General features: G+C 37.1%; 1 protein-coding gene across 3 annotated transcripts in view; it reads right to left on the minus strand.

Moving 5' to 3' along the window:
- The window catches only part of SPON1 (spondin 1), a 229,661-nt gene that overhangs the window by 109,778 nt on the left and 101,618 nt on the right, over nucleotides 1-18,265 (minus strand). For all 3 annotated transcript variants that reach the window (XM_083837884.1, XM_083837885.1, XM_083837883.1), the window contains 3 exons: nucleotides 17,516-17,589; nucleotides 14,476-14,598; nucleotides 9,628-9,776 (listed from right to left, as the gene is read on the minus strand). In XM_083837884.1, the coding sequence (XP_083694010.1) occupies nucleotides 9,628-9,776; nucleotides 14,476-14,598; nucleotides 17,516-17,589 (346 nt within the window). The remainder of the gene's footprint in view (nucleotides 1-9,627; nucleotides 9,777-14,475; nucleotides 14,599-17,515; nucleotides 17,590-18,265) is intronic.

Raw genomic sequence — 18,265 nt, forward strand, 5'->3', positions numbered from 1 at the left:
GTAATAAATACTCCACTCTGCTGTCAACCTTCTACTTTCCAACCATTTCTGTATACATTTTTTTCCACAGAAGTTCTTGGAATAACAGAGTATTGCCCATGATAAAGTAATGGTATTTATTTGAAGTCATCAGTGACTGACTGAAACAAGAATAATATGAATGATTGGACCCATGTTTAAAAGAAAACATTGACTAGCAGAGAATCCAATAACATCCTTATAAAAGAATTCCAGATAGTTTGTAATCAGAAATTCATGACAATAACTGCCATTTTCATCTAAGCCCAGAGTTCACTCTTGCATCTATTTCAATTCCCAGCATATATGACAGTTTCTAAATTCATCCATCATTTTATTCCAGTGTTTGACTGGCAAATTCCAGATAAATGTACAGTCTGCAAGCTTATCATTCTTTTTCAAACTTATGACTAGTCAACAGCATTAACTTCCCAACCCAATTGAGTAGTTCTGTTTCAGTTTTTAGTGAAGTAAAAACTTCAGTAAACCACAACACATCACAGTTCCTCGAAATCTGGAAAAGCAATCTAAGAAAACAAAGTTAAAAGTTGGGGTATAGACCAATGAATAACCTCTCTCTTCAGTAGCTTGGGCCAGTTGGTTTGTTATATATTAATGTTTATATAAGACCTAATACGTGATTATACCTATTCATTAAAACAGTAAAGGCAATAAATAGATTCTGAAATCAGTATTGATCTAGAAATTTAACTGAGAGGAGCTGTCTTAGCAAATGATCTAAGCAATGTAATATTCATATTTTTCCATCTATATTAGTTTTTTGAAATATGTATATTTGCATACAGTATTTTTCTGAGTGTTCTGCTGGACTTCAGGTGAAAATAAGCATTTGATGTAATCAAGGTAACATGGTTCTTAATTGAGGTTCTTAAACAATAAAGATGCTGAAAAACTAATACCAGAATGATGAACTTGAAATTATGTTGTGTTTTTTTTCTTAGTTTTTAAGTTAATTTCTCTGATTAAACATTTGCAAGTCAAATGAGCTAGTAGGACTCTTCAGCTTCAGCTGTTATGTCATGCTGTTCCTCTGAACAATATTTACAATCCAACAAGAGAGAAAAGAGGGGAAGATCCTGTGGCTCCTGACAAATGCTGTTAATGAGAGTTCAGGCACTTCTTTAGCAGTTGCAGCACCCCATTAATAGGTAGCTGAAGGCCACTGGCTATGCAGCCACTGCACTTTAATCACCAGTTAAGCTTCTGCAGATGAGAGTATTCAGAGAGAAGTAAACCCTTCTTTAATTTAATTTTTAATGGTACTTTGACCCTTAAAAAAACAGGTCAACAGGAGTTTAGCCAATATCTCCCAGGGAAAAAGGAGCCTACATGCCAGCTCTGTATACCTGCCACACAATTCAATGTTATTTGTGTTTGATCTTCTATAGTTTGTGTTACTTAACATTCTGCTTGTGTTGCTCCAAACCAGTTCCCTAGTGCCTCAGAGTCATTTATCGAATGCATTTGGTGAGTCTTACTAGGATTTAGAGCTGCCATTCCAAAACAGAGTAGCTGCAAGCAGTAACTCCAGCTCAGACTGATTTCTCTGACCAAAGTCTGATGGTAGGAGTGCTGAAATTCTGCTATCAGATCGAGTTTGTCCCTCAATACTAGCAGTACAAGAGGCATCAATGTATCCAGCATGTTCACGTTTTAAAAATACTACAGTAGCAGACTGAAAGGAAATAATTTTAAAGTAATTTCACCACATCTTTATACTGGATGAGCCTGCTTCAGAATAGTAAGAGTTTTATGACAGCAAAACAGTATGATAACACGTAACTGCAGGAAATGAAAAGACAAGATATTTTAAAAGACTTTGAAATTAGCAAGTAACGTATAGCAATCCAATCATACTGTCTTGAACAGAAGACATTTCCTTTCAATTATTACAGACATTAAAAAGGGTAGGAATATGTGTTGGTCCTACTTCGGCCAGATATAACGTAAGAATTTGCTGAGGCTTTGAGTTATTATTTATTTATTTTTCTTCAGGAGATACCCTTCAAGAGAGCAAACAAAATGCTTATCTTGTTTGACTTTTTAATTCAAAGAGAACCTGATTATTGGACTTTATTGAAATGCATTTCTTCCTATTTTATATTAGAAATGTGATAATTGGAACAAAATAAGCATCAAGTCAACTTACGGCAAATGAAAAGAAACTAACTGTTGAACAAACTGTTAAAACCTTAATTCCTTGTTTGATTATGCAAATTGTTTCATATCAATAACTGGCTAATTATTCAGAGAGCAAAACTTCAAAGACCCATACAACTCAGAGGTGTGAAGCCTCCAGAATCCGTAAAGCGAGGTGAGAGTTCAAAGCCCTGCGTTTGAAAAATCAAGCTACCTTATTATCAAATAGTAAATGCTGTTAAAAGCACAGAAAATATAAAATAACGATAAATATATTTTTTCCATGTTGTCTGTACTTGCCCCTTAGCAGCAGAACCAAGCCGACAAGAGACGAAGGCAGACAGGGCGCTGTCGATAACCGCTGAGGCCTGTGAGGAGAGCGTAGGCCTTGGCTGTGGCCTCCTGCCTCACTGCCACAGCAGGTGGACAGCAGACACCACGCCGCAGCAGCCGGCCACTGCCAGCAGCCCCGACAAGGGCGCCAGCGTCCCTGGCACTGACAGCACAGCACTCCTTATATTTCCCTTCTGAATGGAAATGATGGCCTGAAGGCCGATTTAACTGGTGGGAATTTCCCCGTTTCTGAGCCTGCTGGAGATCTATTTGCAGGCGGAGCACAGGCAAGGTGTTCAGCACAGGGAGGGAGAAGTGTCTTTCATGGAATCATTAAGGTTGGAAAAGACCTTCAAGATCATCTGGTCCAACCATCACCCTGCTACCAATGTCACCCACTAAACCATGTGCCTAAGTACCACAGCCAACCTTTCCTTAAATACCCCCAGGGATGGTGACTCCACCACCTCCCTTAGGCAATCTGTTCCAGTGCCTGCCTGGCTACTCCTTCAGAGAAGAAATTTTCAAATTTTAAGTAGGTGAACAGATTTTCTGCAATGCAAGGTCCACCGCAACACACTGAGACAACTCTTGGGAGAGCAATGGCATGCGCCTGTCCTCTTCTCTGTGGCATGGCCGCACCAGTCACGTTGAGTCACAAAGGCTGGTGTTTTTTGCAAAGGAAATGCCTGTCCCACACAAAACACAACTGCAGACTGGCACAAAAGTTCCTAGATCACAGGAATGCACAAATTCTGTCAGATTTCCACAGGCTGATCTGCAGCATCAGAAAGCATTTTAATTTCTCTGGGACAGCTGGCCTCGGCCTGCACATACCTAATACAAATACACGTGGATTAAAGATGCAACACAAATCCAGCTCAGCAATGGCAACCACAGTGTTCCACAGGGACTTGCAACTCTACTGACAGAGCAAGTTTCCAGTAACTTTACAGCATTTTCCTGGTTGTATTACTAACCCTCGCAAAAAGCAACTTGACAAATAATATAAAAAGGAGCTGTTTACCAAGCCGCTATTTTGCTCAAGTTTTGAGCCAAAGCTGAGCAAAATTTCAAAATTGTATTTTGCTTGGTGTTCTAAACCAGGGAGATTACCACAATCATAAAAGGACAGTTTGCACAAAATGTGTTCAGTGTCTGCCAGTTCTCACAATCCTTCAAACAGAAGAACCACACATGGTTTGACTATGCCATAAGGACTGTGCTCTAATGAGTAAGAGCTTATCCACAGCACAATGATATTTTCAGAGTACTCAATAAACACACATTTTTCTATTCATTTTTATTGGCTGACTGCATGAACTATTAGAAGTGTGCTGAATCTTTCATGTTTTGGCCCAAGAAATAATATACCACCTAATATCTATTAGTCAAAACCTAATTTTTTTTAAAAAATGTCATTAATGGTTCAGACTGAATCAAGCTGCTTTGTACTATTCAGAACTAGCTCCTTTGAGAGAAATGATATACATTTTCCAGTATTTACAGAGACTGTTTTCACCAACATCACAGTAACTTGTATGACTGAAATGGAAGTGAAGCTTTTACTAAAAGATTGTGTGTTTTTATTTACTTATTTAACTGTCCTCACTGAATCTCTTTTCTTTTTTATATCTCAAAGTGAACATTCCACATGTGTAGTTATTTTTTAGGCTAAAACAAGATTGCTTAACAGTTGCACAACAAAAGCTTTTGCAATATAATTCCAATTAGAGACTAGCTTACTGATGAGAACACACAGTGCCTGTGTTGTTTATATAAGCCTACAGCAATAAAACAGTGAAAAAAAAAGTTAAATTTTGGATTTTCTGCACTTTCTTCAGAATACAGATTTGTAGAAACATATTTACTGTTATATCAGAAACAAAGTTGATTTTCTCTTTCCTTTAAAAGAGCAGTGATTTTTAAGTTTCTGCCTTATAAATCAGTAGTCAGATAGAAAATTCAGTATTATTTGACTTTTTTTTTCTTTTTTAATAGTTGTCAGAAAAAAGGCATTTTTAAAGATAACTTTTCAAAATGAATGCTGTATTTTGACCTCCGTTGGCATAGTGCTCACAACAATTATTCATATGGTCATGAATATGAAAACAGCACAGCATTCAACATGAGCTTTGTTTCTTATTAGAGAAGCAAATTGTTATCATCAACAAATACTAAAAAAGAATGCAATTGTGATGAACAGCTTTGTTTGCTTGCTTGTTTTAAAGAAAGCAACGCAAACTGGGAATCATCCTAAATGGAGTTTCCAACAGTAGTTTATTAGAGAAAATGGAGGTTGTCCTATAAGAGGTTGTCTGAACCTGATAGTATGAGATGTTTACTGGTAGATAAACTTCCCTTTATGACATAAATAGACAACAGTTTCTTTTCGGCAGAAACTCCTCAAGAAATTTAGCATAGTAAGGCATTTCAAAACTTCTACCAAAATGCAAGAGGTTTTAAATTATTAGACAGTATATATTTTCCAAAGGAAAAGGATGGAAAATCTACCACTTAGCATTTTCAGGAGGCCTAAGAACTTAGTACTGTAATTTACGGTGGTGGTGTATGCACAGAGCAATAGAGGAATCTAACAGAGCAAACAAAAGTGTAGATTCAAATTTACAATCAAGCAGCTTGATCTATCCAGAATAAGATTAAATACAGCCTTAAAAACATGCAATGAGGCTCTAACTAAAGTAGAAAGCATGCTGGGACAGGGTTTTACTACTTCACTATTAGACCAAGTCCAGAATCCACTGAAAGTTTCTACGGGCTTTGGACAGAAACCTAAAGGGGCTTTGGACTATTTAAAACAACAGTGGCTGTACTTTTCACATTAGACTTTTTGGACATATTAATATTTCCTAAATGTGGCTATCTTTTCAATGGAGAGAGAGAGACTGGGGCCTCTGAAAAGCTGCTGGGAAGCCAAATCCCTGCCCCAAGGACTGAGGTGGAGGAGGGGCCCTGGGAGGACAGTGATGCCATTCACCAAAGGTTTGGGTAGGCAAAGACAGACATCCCAGCCAGCTTCCTCTAGTTTCCATCAATAATAATAGTAGCAGAAATATCAGTATTGGCACGAAACAAAACAACCTGTGTATGGTTTAAATTCCACCTGCCATGAAGGCATATTTTCACTAATTTTTATCTGCTTTAAATAAGCACAGCCTGAACTATTTCTGCAGCAATCACAACTTTCAAGTGCAAAGCAGCCTTATTTTTAGCCCTTGTTAGGGGTATCCTGTTCTCCAAAGCTTGATTAAGTTTTCAATTTTCAGCTGTTCTGTCAAGCACAAGTGCAACTCAGCTGAACCTCCCTGGTTGGTTAGCTAATTTTAACTTCTGTAATACAGATTATTAATAATAATAATAAACAAAATTTCGAGCCTCTTTCAGTAAACATGATAATAATTTTCAAAGTGATATAACAAAATAATCAGTATACAGCAGATTCTTCTTTATAATTCAGGTAATTTACTAGCTTCAGTCAGAAAAATCTAATGACCCCATTTTTCTATGAAAAAACGCAGTGCTGTTTTAAGAAACAGGTAATGAAATGGTAGTTACTCAGCCAAAATACTAAAATTACATTTAAAACAAACAAAACAAACAAACAAACCAGCCAGGATCAATCAAAATGAAATCAACTTCATTTTTACTACCTTTTTTTTCTTCAGTATATATATACTAAGGTGCACTAAATTCTATATGTATTTAGGATAGATTAAAAAAAATCTTACCAGACCTATTTTGTAAAAGTAAATGTATGGATAGAATCATAACAATTACATATTTTCACTTGTAGAAAGCTTGGGATAGCTCAGGTTTTATCTTCTATTAGGAAACTGTCTTCACATAAATTATAATGTATCAAAAAAATTTACAGGCATCTGACTGGAAAGAAGAACTTGCTCTTCTCAAAGGTCTGGAAGCAAAGTCACCTCTAACCTAAGGCCACTGAAGACAATGGAAAAAGTCACCCCTTTCCTGACATTTCAGAGAGCATTAAACCAAATCTGTAAGGAATGCCATCTCTGTGTCCACCGGGAGTAAGCAGAGAGCACCCGCTGCAGTTAGCAGAGATAGCAGTAAGGTATAGAATACTTTTTATCCACGTTTTTAAAATATTTAATGGTAAAATAACTTGGTATTTATCCTAAAACAATTAGACAAAAACAAGCGAGTTTTTCTTTAGGTGCAAGACATTGGAACCAAGGCAGAATAAGACTGGCTCTATTTCCATCTTGTTACATTTCCTTATATAATCTTTAGCTTTACATTTTATTCTTTTTGATGTTTGCGTATTTTAGCCATTTTTTTATTTTAACAAAGCAATCACAATATGGATGCAGTATTCCCCCTTTCAAATTCTGTATTTGCTTGTATTGAACAGGCAGTTTTTTAAATGATAGATCTTGGACTAATCAGACTTTCTGAAAACCAAAGTGTCCTGAAGTAAAAGAGTGAGTACATTTTGGAGATATATGAGGTCAGTGAACATTCTTCTGCACACATCTTTCCTTTTCCATCCTTTGTTTGTTCATGTACAACCCCTGAAGGTGACGCATGAATTATCCAATTGTACACATCAACCACGTGACAGATTGTTTTAGGAAAACTAGTGTGCTCTGTGCTTTCCTTCCAGGCTGCCAAGGAAAGTTTACCAAAAAGGTTGATTAACTCCTTTAAGTTCTCCCAGATAAACAAACTGCAAAGCAAGTTTGCAGTACCCAGGACCATCCATGCAAAAATATCGTACAGGCTCTTTACAGTAACAACAAACCAGAGCATTCGAAGGTGCTCAGTCAAGAAGAAAAGCTGCTGATGATTCAGCAGTCTGTCAAATGGGGAACAGAAGCGTTCACGCTTGAGAATCCTTAGTTAATCATACATAATTGTTAGGGCACTTCTTAACAAAGCTCCATTAAAAGAAAATAGCTTCATTTAAAAAAAAAAACCACACACTTTTTTTTTCCTTTTTCTTTCACACACGAAGAGTAAAATTTTAGTAATGATATCATAAAAATCATTAGATAGATTTGTTTGGTGGGTTTTGGTCTGAATAAAACCTTAGAGAGCATCAATTACACAGAGACCAGTTGCATAAGTATGTGCCTATGTATTCACCTAAGTTACAGCCTAGCAAACACAGCAGAGAGCAGATTTCCAAGCTCTAGTGCGGCCTCCTAAGAAGCCCACTACCTCGTTGGAGTGTGCTTCAGACGAGGGCTGCAGCCCAGCCCTGCACTGCTGCATGCAGCTCCAGCTCCCGGCACCAGATCTGAGCACAGAAATTGCCTTACTTGTGCCTAACTGCAGCTCAAGGGCAGCTTGGTGGAGCAGTTTTAATGAATTGCATCCTCCCGCGACCGCACAAGAGAAGGCTGGGAGGACGACACATGGGGGAAATACAGGTGGAATAAGAAATGGGAAAGTGAGAAATTGATCCTGAGGTTGCTCGAGGGTGGGGAAGGAAACAACATTACCAGATTTCAAGGCAGGCGGGGGATACTGCAAGGGATAAAGTGCAATAAAAGAAAAAAAGCTTCAATGAAACGTCAACAAATCAGTTCCTCATATTACTAGCTCTGCTGTCAGGGTTATAGAATTTTACCTCATTTTTTCTCAAAATATTATCCCAACTTAAACACATTGAAAAGAAACAGAGGGTTTTTATCAAATTTTACCAGATTTCATACAATCACAGAATGTCTGAGGTTGGAAGGGATGACCTCTGGAGACCATCCAGTCCAACCCCTGCCCAGCAGGGTCACCTAGAGCAGGTTGCACAGGATGGCATCCAGGTGGGTTTTGAATTATTTCTGTGGAAGGAGACTCCACAGCCCCCCTGTGCAGCCTGTTCCAGTGCTCTGTCACCCCCACAGTAGTGTTTTCTCATATTCAGCTGGAACTTCCTGTATTTCAGTTTGTGCCTGCTACCTCTTGTCCTGTTGCTGGGCACCGCTGAGAAGAGTCTGGCCTCATCCTCTTGCCACCCTCCCTTCAGATATTTATACACATTGATAAAATCCCCTCTCAGTCTCTCATCTCCAAGCTAAACCAGCCCAGCTTTCTCAGCCTCTCTTCATATGACAGATGCTCTAGTGACCTAATCATCTTAGTAGCCCTATTGAACTAGTAGACCCATTTAATCGACGTTACAGCATACATTGATAAACTGGTTCTAGGTACTACCCAGCTATTACACCAGATCATTCCTTAGATTAGACTGTACCAAGGGAATCAGGAAGCCTTCTTTCTCATGTAGTACAATCATAACTATTTACATTATATACAGACTTACCTACACATACAGCTACATAAAATTGTATGTACAGCTTTATTATATGTACTAATATCTACATTTTCTCTCTCTTACCTGAGTTACCAGTGAGTCCTTGAATTTCGTGGAGGTACACATTCTAATAATAATCATGACCATGTCCCAGTACATTTTATTGTTTGCTTATTACTTGATGTAACAAAATGAAAATAATCTATAAACTACTTGAAAGATTGATTTCTGTTAAGCTAAATCAATCCTCTGCAGGATGATAAAGACTGTAAAGACTCTTTTGCCATAAACCTGATTCATCAAGTTTTATTAGTGCAGTTGTGTAAAGTCTTCCTATTCAGCAATAAATATCACCTCACTCTCCTGTAAGAGCATTCCTAACTTGGATGAATCTGCAGCTAACTGCAAATGGTGTGTCCCAGAGAAAAAGAGTACTATTAATGCTACCACCTACTGTAAACAAGATCAACACTTCAAAGAGGAATATGGCATACCGCTTGCCATCTTCAAGGTGTTCCTTTAATAAACTCTCATCTTCACGATTAAGCTAGAAAAGATGAATTTTACTTTTATACCTCTGATATATGTCTTGAATGACACGAAGATCTGAGCTCACAACACTATAACTTGTCCTTCACAGACACAAAAAATGTCAGAGTAAGAATGAGTCTAGAAAAACAGGCAGCTTTCCTAATGTTCTTGACTGAAAATTAGCCAGCAAAATTACATTCATGGACATTGGCAGTGACAAATCATTCACAGTACAAGGTAGGATGCATTTTTTTAAAGCATGTTATTACATTGCACCTTACCTGCTGTCGAATTTCTTCTTCCATCTTGACTGGGGACCCCAGCTCTGCAACTTGTTTGACACCTTCACTTGCATATCCTCCATACTCCCAAAGGATGTAGTTCTTTGAGTGAGAGCTACCAATGATTGCAGACCAATGGTTGGTGCGCCCTTTCAGGAAAAAAAAAAATAAAAAAAGAGAAAATTAAGAGTTTATCAACATACTGACTTGTAACATCAAAACCATCATCAGAGGCTCAAAGCATAATTCCTAATCTTTCATCAAAATGAAGAGTTCAAAATGCCCCATCTTTACCAGCACAAAACTTCTACATGTGCTGCATGCTGCCAGTTCTGACTACATTAAAACATCATATCTTTAGAGTACTAAGGGCAAACCAGTGAACTACAGAAATAAAGCATAATGTGTCAGTAGTTATTGGATATAACATAGAAATTGAGAGAAAGATTGTATTACAGCTGATCAAGTATCTCCCCCAAACAGATAGTTTCATACAGGCTTAGCATAGTTTTTCTTCACTTGAGCTTCTTCGAGAAGTTTAAAAATCCTTTAATTTTAGGTTTCCATATAAAATATTTATGAGGATGAAACTTGCAAGGGAAGACTTCAGTTAAATCTTTGACTACTCAAAGATTTAACAAGTCACTTCCATACTGGTTTCTTGCAGCAGTCCACTTGATTTATTTTTGGGTGGTGAGAGGAGATTACCGGCAAAGGGTAGATATAAGCATGACTACAATGTCATTAACTGTTACAGCCTTTTCAGCTTTGTGCCCAAACATTATCAGGCAGAGATATAAAGTGCTTAAAGGCAAAAACCTCCCTCGAGCAGCTGATGAAAAGGAGATGGTAAGTTTGCTTCCCATCAGCAAATTGTGCCTAGCTATCCTTCCAAGAAACTTGAAATACTGGTAAAGGAATGCTCTTATGGACACTCACATGGCTGTTTTCTCTGCATGCTCACACTTAAGGTACACATACGCTGTGTCACATTTTTTTTCCCCTTCAACCATTAATAGTGGTTCCCTTTAATTTAGGAGGGAGTGAAGAAGCAAGTTTTGGTGCTTCTATAGTTGCTTAGTTTACGTGCTCTGATTTCTCATAGCGTAAGCGTTGTAGAGCTAGACAAAGGTATTCCTCTTCTGGTTTCTTGTCTTGTTCAACAGGAAAAGAAAAAACGTAAAAGTTTAAAGAGAAAATGTTAGAGAAGTCTGATGAAATGGAAAAGAGAAATGAGCAGAAATAAGGAGTCACAGAAGTCCCACAGTATTGGAAATAAAAATGAATTCACTTAAGTGTCAAATAGCACTCTGCAAAGATATCAGCTTAAAGGAAAAGGATGAGAAAATGAACTACTCACACAAGCAGACAGTATGGTAACAGTGCAAAAACTGTAGGAGATGAGGGAGACAGAATGATGGAGTGAGACAATATTTAACATTTTTCTTTGCAATGCAAAAGGAAGAGAGGAGCAGTAAAACCAGTTGAAAACTAGAATAAATGAATGAAAAATGAATAATGAAGTAAACAAAAGGAATGCAAATTTAAAATGTGAAAGGTGGGACAATGAAATTGAAAAAGACAGTATAGAGAATTGAATAGATAAAGTCAGATGCAGTAACATAATCACAGGAAAATAGAAAGTAGATTAGAAATAAAAAATGAACAATGGTATGGGAAAAAAAGCTAGAAAAGCGTGGCAAGCAGAATAGATAGATGAGGGGAGGTGGCCCGGCAGCACAGCAAACAGAGCCTCCAGAGGTTTGCTTGAACCAAAATAAACTTACTGAGCGCTGAATTACAGCAGACTTGATGTTTTCAGAGTCCATTAAAGCTAATCAGAAAGTGCATCCCAAATGGAGAAAAACAGATACTAAACTCCACCACCACCTCCCCCCAGTAGGAGACTACAATGTCAGAAGATGGTTTCCTGATCAAAGATCTGATTCTTGCTCCTCGAATATACACTGGCACCTTTTCAAACCACAGAGGGCATCATTCACCTTCAGTGATGGGACCCCCAGTTCTGCCCATACTTTCTTCTTAGCACACAGGTCTAACTATCTCACTAGTCACAGACAGCAACTTTCCCTGAAACACAGTGACACTAAAACTTATTGAAAGAGATGGTTCCACCTGCTCCCTACAAACGAAAAATGTATCACTACAGAGAGGAACCAGACAGCCCTTAAATGTTCAGTAAAATTAATTGTTCCACGTGCTCCAAAGCTTCTCTCCTTCCCTGTCCTAAACTGGGCAAGAACGTCTGATGCCTTCGCAACTAACACCCAGCCTCTTCCACCCAACCTCTTCTTAAAGCTGTTGGATTTGCCCACAAGGCAGCTGGCCTCCCTTCTTGACCAAATGAGCTATTCAAAGTATGCCACAAATTTGCAAATGTTTCACTCTTCACCTCTAACCTTCTGTTTCTGTAAGAATGAAGAGAACTCAATACAGTTTCTTAAACTTTTTCCTCTAAACACCAAAGACACTTCTCAACATGAAATAATGTGAGTCAAATAGGGCCAGAGCTATTTTGTATCACCAGTCCACTTTCACTAACCAATTGCTAAGACAGCAAACAGAATACAGACATCTTTCCAATGGTGTTATTTCACTTTTTTTGTGTAAGTAGTTCCTCAATTTACACATTTATATGCATATTTTGCATATTGATCAAGGTGTCATCACACATGAGAATGTATCCTCTGACACATCTTGCAGATGTGCCGTATGAAATCATGATGGAGAGCACACATATGTGGATGATACCCAGAGAGAATAAGTAATTTTAAGCCACAGGGCATATGTAAAGACATTTTTTGTCTGATCAGAAGAATGTGATAGGAAATTTAATAATTCCCCTTGAGCCCGATTTAGTAACAAATGAAATATTCCGCTTCCACTAGTCCTATTATCAGGAGCTAAAACAATGTGCAAAAAATTAAAAAATTAACCAAAAAGCATGCTTGGTTTTCTTAAGCCTTAGTGTGCTCATTTGTGTAATTAAAAATTTTCAGTCTCTCTGAGATTCATGAAAGGGGAAATGTTTTATTATAAATTAGTTTTTGAACCCTTTCAACAGCCATGGTACACCTCTCTCCATTCACTTTATGGCTAGCACACTCAGAACAAGATTGTGTTGCACTGTTTTCTTTCTGAGCAATGTTTTATAGACTCTGATGACTCCTAAACACACAATATGTTCTTAAATTCAATGGAAAAAAAAGGTATTTTAATTGCACTGGTATAAAAAATGGAATCTGTGAAAATCCCAAAAGTGTTTCCTGGGATTAACAGTTTTGCCCAGTACTTTCCAGAAACATTTTGTTTGATAGCAAAATTCTTTATTTGGCAAAAGCAGTTCTTTGGAGAAAAGCTAAAGAACAGATTACTTATTACTGGGGATACTTAAAGCAAGTCAGAAGATTATTTAAGAAAAGAAGTGAAATAAAAGTTTTATGATCTGTTTTTTATTTCAGCCATACTGATGGCATAAGACTAAAGCGGGTTTTTTTGCTTTGTTTTGCTAACATGATGGCTTGCCAAATAACGAGTGATTTACTACAGCCTATCATAAATAGCACTTTATTTTAATGTAACTACTGCACAAGTTCAAAATTATAAAGAATAACATTAATCATTAGTTTTCATTTTTATTATGACTACATTTGGATGAAAGATCTTTTTCTCAGCTTTCAGGAATTTCATTGTAAAATTTTATCATCTTTTTTACTGGGATTGATCCTGCTAATGTTGTGTGTTTTTTTCTTCAATCAGTCTTCTCTAGTTTTTGAAGTAAAACACATTAATCAAAATTACCACTGTGTAACTGGGAAGAGAGAACAGTATACAGAGTCCAGTGTTGTGGCAAATTATTCTAACTTGCTTACTTCACCTGTACCCTCAATGTGTTCACTGACTTGGATTTAAAAGAAAAAGGCATTTTTCCCTGCCTATTACATCATTAAGTCACAGTAATTTCATAGTTTTCAATTGTTTTGTTATGCCCAATTTCTAACCACCAGCTGAATCCATACTAATAATGCATACAAAGTGTGACATTCAGCAGACACATAGATCATCCAATAGCCTAAAAGAGCATTCCCACAATTACTCACTCGGCTTATTTTATCTCCCATGCATTACACTGACAAATAATATTTGAACAATGGTACGTTCAACTTAAAATGTACTAAAGAATCAATGTAAGCAATATTGCTTAGACTGTTAGAACCACAAGCAGATACACAAACCATATTTAAGCTCCATGATTATATTCTGACACTGACTGCAATAAATAAATAAAAAAGACATATAAAGGCTACATAATAAACATCAGCCACAGACAACCTAACAAAGTTTAACGACCAATAAATTTGACTCATGTTCTCAAATAATTTCCTTGCCTTTATTGCCACAGACTGTGAAGCCAGTAATGAAAGAATAAATGTATAATACATTTTTTTGTAACTTCATCTTTTTACAATTACTTGGATTATTGCAACAAGAAAACAAGAATACTGATTTTGTAGGCCAGAATTTTAAAAACCCTGATAGACCTGATAGAAAAGGAAAGCTAAAAAACCCTTTCTTATTACAAAGAAATCTTGAAAATGCAATCTAAAATACATCTCAGTTCAAAACAAGAAGCAAATCTTTAGAATTTATTTGTAATGTATAGCATTTTCAGAAGGATCCATGGATTTTCGATACTGAGTGTTGGCACCACTGCATAAATGTCATAATTTACACTAATGAGATGTAAATAAATAACGCTGTAACAAGCTCCAACACTCTACACTATCCCTGTGTATGTAGTACAACATTCGTAAAAGACATACTCACGTGGAAAATCTTTGGGATGTGTTTTTTCCGACCAATTTCCATAAAATGTTAGCCTGTATTTGGCAGTTCCACAGGCACAACAATCTAAAATTGGTTTGTCAGTCACACCTTCTGAGGCTGAGTCTGAAAAAGGAAAATAAAATTACCTATTGAAAAGTGTTACAATTCATTATCAACAGATGACAGCAAAGTTGCCACAATAAATACTCCAATAAATAAATTTGAGCTAAGCCTACTTTTGTTTGTTGTTTTTAATGTTGGGCTACATGAAACTGGATCCCTGAAGTAACGGGATCATATCTATGGGTGGATGTAATGACTCAGATCTACATTTTTTAAATGAATGCAACACTACAATTATAGTTGTCCTCAGATTCAAAACAAGTGCATTTCTGTTTCTTATCTGATTGGGTCAAAACCTCGGTTGATCTCAAAACACAATAGACCAGAACCTTCCGAACAGCTAGACTATATGTTCTCCAGTGGGATGTAATAATTAACTGCACCAGCCCTGTTCTGGAGCCTCAGCTGAACCTCTGCATGCACAAAACCGAAACGGTGTTTCTGCATGCACACATATCCTGCTCACAAGCCATTCTCTGTCTCGGTTTGAGAGACATCCCATGATGTTGGATGGAGCAGCTGAGAGCAGTCTGATGCTGTCATGGAACTCCAGCAGCTCTTTTGGCTACTCTCTCTCCAGGGGCTTCTCAACAAGTTGCAGAGAGTAGGCAGCAGGCTGGATGAATGGCTTTGCCATGGCATTACACTCCTACTATGTCTTTCTTGAGGGTCCTTCACTCCTTCAGCTAGATGATAACCAACAGGTTCCTGGACAGGTTCACCATCATGTGATGGTGAAGAGACTACAGAGCCAGAAAAAGCAGTTGTTGTCATTAGTTCAACAAATTCTCCATGTCTCCAGAACAGATTTTGTAGGAGCATGGATCATGATCTAGGTGAACAGCTTGAGCTTAAATTGAGTTCTAAACTGTACAGGTTTGAGAAGGTTATCAGATGTGAACCCCAAAACCAGAGCCAAACCTAAACCAACAGTTTAAAGTTAATCCATATCCTCAGCACTCTATTTTTGTTAATTAGGGCATGCTCAGGAAAGAAAATAGCCAGCAATAAGAAGACATACTATTATCTGTAAAAAGAGTTTAAGGACTTGACCAAATTGCCTCTTGTAAGAATGAAATGAAGTCTTTCTGATGATCTGAGAATAGGAGTTTCACATGTTTCTTTCCAATAGAAAGGAATCACCTGCTCCGGCCTACTCTGAAAACATAAACATTGGGACTGTATTGCAGTTTTACCTGTATCTGCAACATAAAACTTTCATTATTAAGACTATGTGTTTCTGTAGTTTCCCTCATTCAGTGACTTCAGGACGCAGCTCAATACAGATATCTACAAAATTGCCAATAGCTTTCTCCTTATCTAATGTCATATCTGGACTAGAACAAAAGTGGTGTTGAAGAAGAAAGCTAAAGTTTTCTGTCTTTAATATTTTAAACAGATAGGTTTAATATTTCAAATAGATTGTGTAGTTAGCAATGGCCAAATGCACCTTCCACTATCAGAACTGATCATAGACAACTAGAATTCTTCGAACATGAAGCTGTTATTCAAAAACATGGCCAAAGTTAAAAAGTAGAATTTTGACATAACTTGGCTTCTAAAGATAAATGGGCATTAAATTTGATTCCCTATCCTTTATTTAATAGTCCTATTCTTTTTCTGCTTTCTTTTCAGGAATATTAATCAAATTCACTGTTGTTGTTTATTTTGGTGGCTTTTTACTTCATATTTGACACTGAATGTCCAATATTATTTTAACAAGTCTAACTTACACTTTTCCATAGTTGAAATGGCACAAAACTATGACATACAAGTTTCTTGGCTACAGTCAGGGATTTCACATTCATTAAGTGCAATCAAATACTTCACTGGCACACATTCAGTTTAGTAAAAATGAAAGACAGTGTAGTAGTAACTCAAAAGAAGCATATTTTTTTCTCAGCATAGCTCAAACTAAAGAAAAACAATTCCAAACTTGCAGGGAGAAGAAATAAGAATTACCCCCATAACAATCATCCCTGCACTTCTGCACAAAGTTACTACTTTTCAAGAAAATTTGGGAATTTTCTCCTGGAAAGAGTTATGCTATGCAATCTGGAATTTAAATCAAAAGAAGATGTGTATGCTGATACTAAGGGAGTGGTCAGTTGTTGATACATAGATATTAACAACACACCCTGCTCCTGCTAAGATGGAAAATCAATTTAAAGGCAGATATATACTCCTAATATATGCATATATTCCTATATGCAGCATACATACATTTACTAACAGAATAACAAAAGTAGTCCAACTGCCACCAGATTACAGAGTGTAACAGTCACCTTCTACATTTCCTTTTTAACAGGTTGTGTATTTAAGAATAGGTGGAGGATTCCATAAAGTCCCTGAAGAATTTATATAGATAATTTCCCTTAGTTTTCAAAAGGAGCTTATAGGCCTAATCTACTTCATAGATCTCCCGCCTCCAAATATGCAAGCATTGACTTGACAACCCTGGTTCTGAAGAGGCCAGAATGAAAATAATTACAGAATACAGTAGAAGAACCAGGAGATTAACTGAACTAACTTTGCCTGCGTGACTTTCTGGGGAAGAGGAATTTGCAGAAACAAACACTATCACAAAAGACAACTGAACTTGTCTTCTCTTCCTCATGTGAATTTTAAATACCTCTGCTATGCTTAGGTTTAGGAAAGAATGAAATAGTCTGGGATTCATTAAACTACGTGCTCTGGGGGCAAACAGGCTTCACACCAGGTAAAAAGGTGCAAGTGTCACATTTGGATGAAAACAAGGAAGAGTATATATGAGAAACAGTTGCAGAGTAAGGAAGAACACTGTTGAACAGGAGATCCTAAATTTGAACCTGGATGAAACCGTTGAAGGCCTCAAATTTTTAATCGGATATAATAAGTTAGGAGAAAACAGTAGAACATGACAAGGAAGTAACCTTACCTTGTTCACAAATTTTTTTGGTGAGAGAGCCCTCATCTTGAAAATAAATGATGCGCTTCTGCACAATACTGGCTCTACAAAGAAAAAAAAGTTTGAAATGTTTATTTCTTAAAGGAAAAAAAAGTGTATGACACAGTAGCAAAAGGACAGAACCAGACTGCTAAAATGTAGGCATATTTTCTTCTTTTGACAATATATACAGTACTAAATCTAGGATATTTTTATTTCAACTTCCATTTGAAATTGTACAGATGAATTTTCTGGTCTACGACCTGAAAGACCAGAAAGGGAAAACAGTTGAGAATGACCAGTCAGGGACATAAAACTTTAAACAGCAAGGGCCAGATTCTTGTGTTACCTCAACTTTACAGTCAAATAATTATATCGATCTCTCTAGAGTTATTCCTCACTTTTACCAGCTGAAAAGAAAAATCAGACTATACTTAGAAGTGTTGTAGAAATGATGTCAACCCTTCTTTGACAGTGTCCCACCCCACAAAATTATCAAAAATTAGATGCAATTTTACTGTGCTTTCCTTGCCAGGATACAAGGTCAGAGTAGGACAGGAAGTAATCCCTCATTTCACAGTATAACGCACCCAGGACAATAACTGAGTTTTGTAAATCTCTTAGAGCTACATCAAATTGGAAAGGGTGCAGAAAACCATAGCTTGCTCATCCTTAACAGAGATGTCATCTTGTAAAGGAAGATGTGGCAAAAGACAATCGAGGCAACCAACCAAGGCAGTG

This window comes from Anser anser (genome assembly GCF_964211835.1).
Source record: "Anser anser genome assembly, chromosome: 5".
NCBI lineage: Eukaryota > Metazoa > Chordata > Aves > Anseriformes > Anatidae > Anser > Anser anser.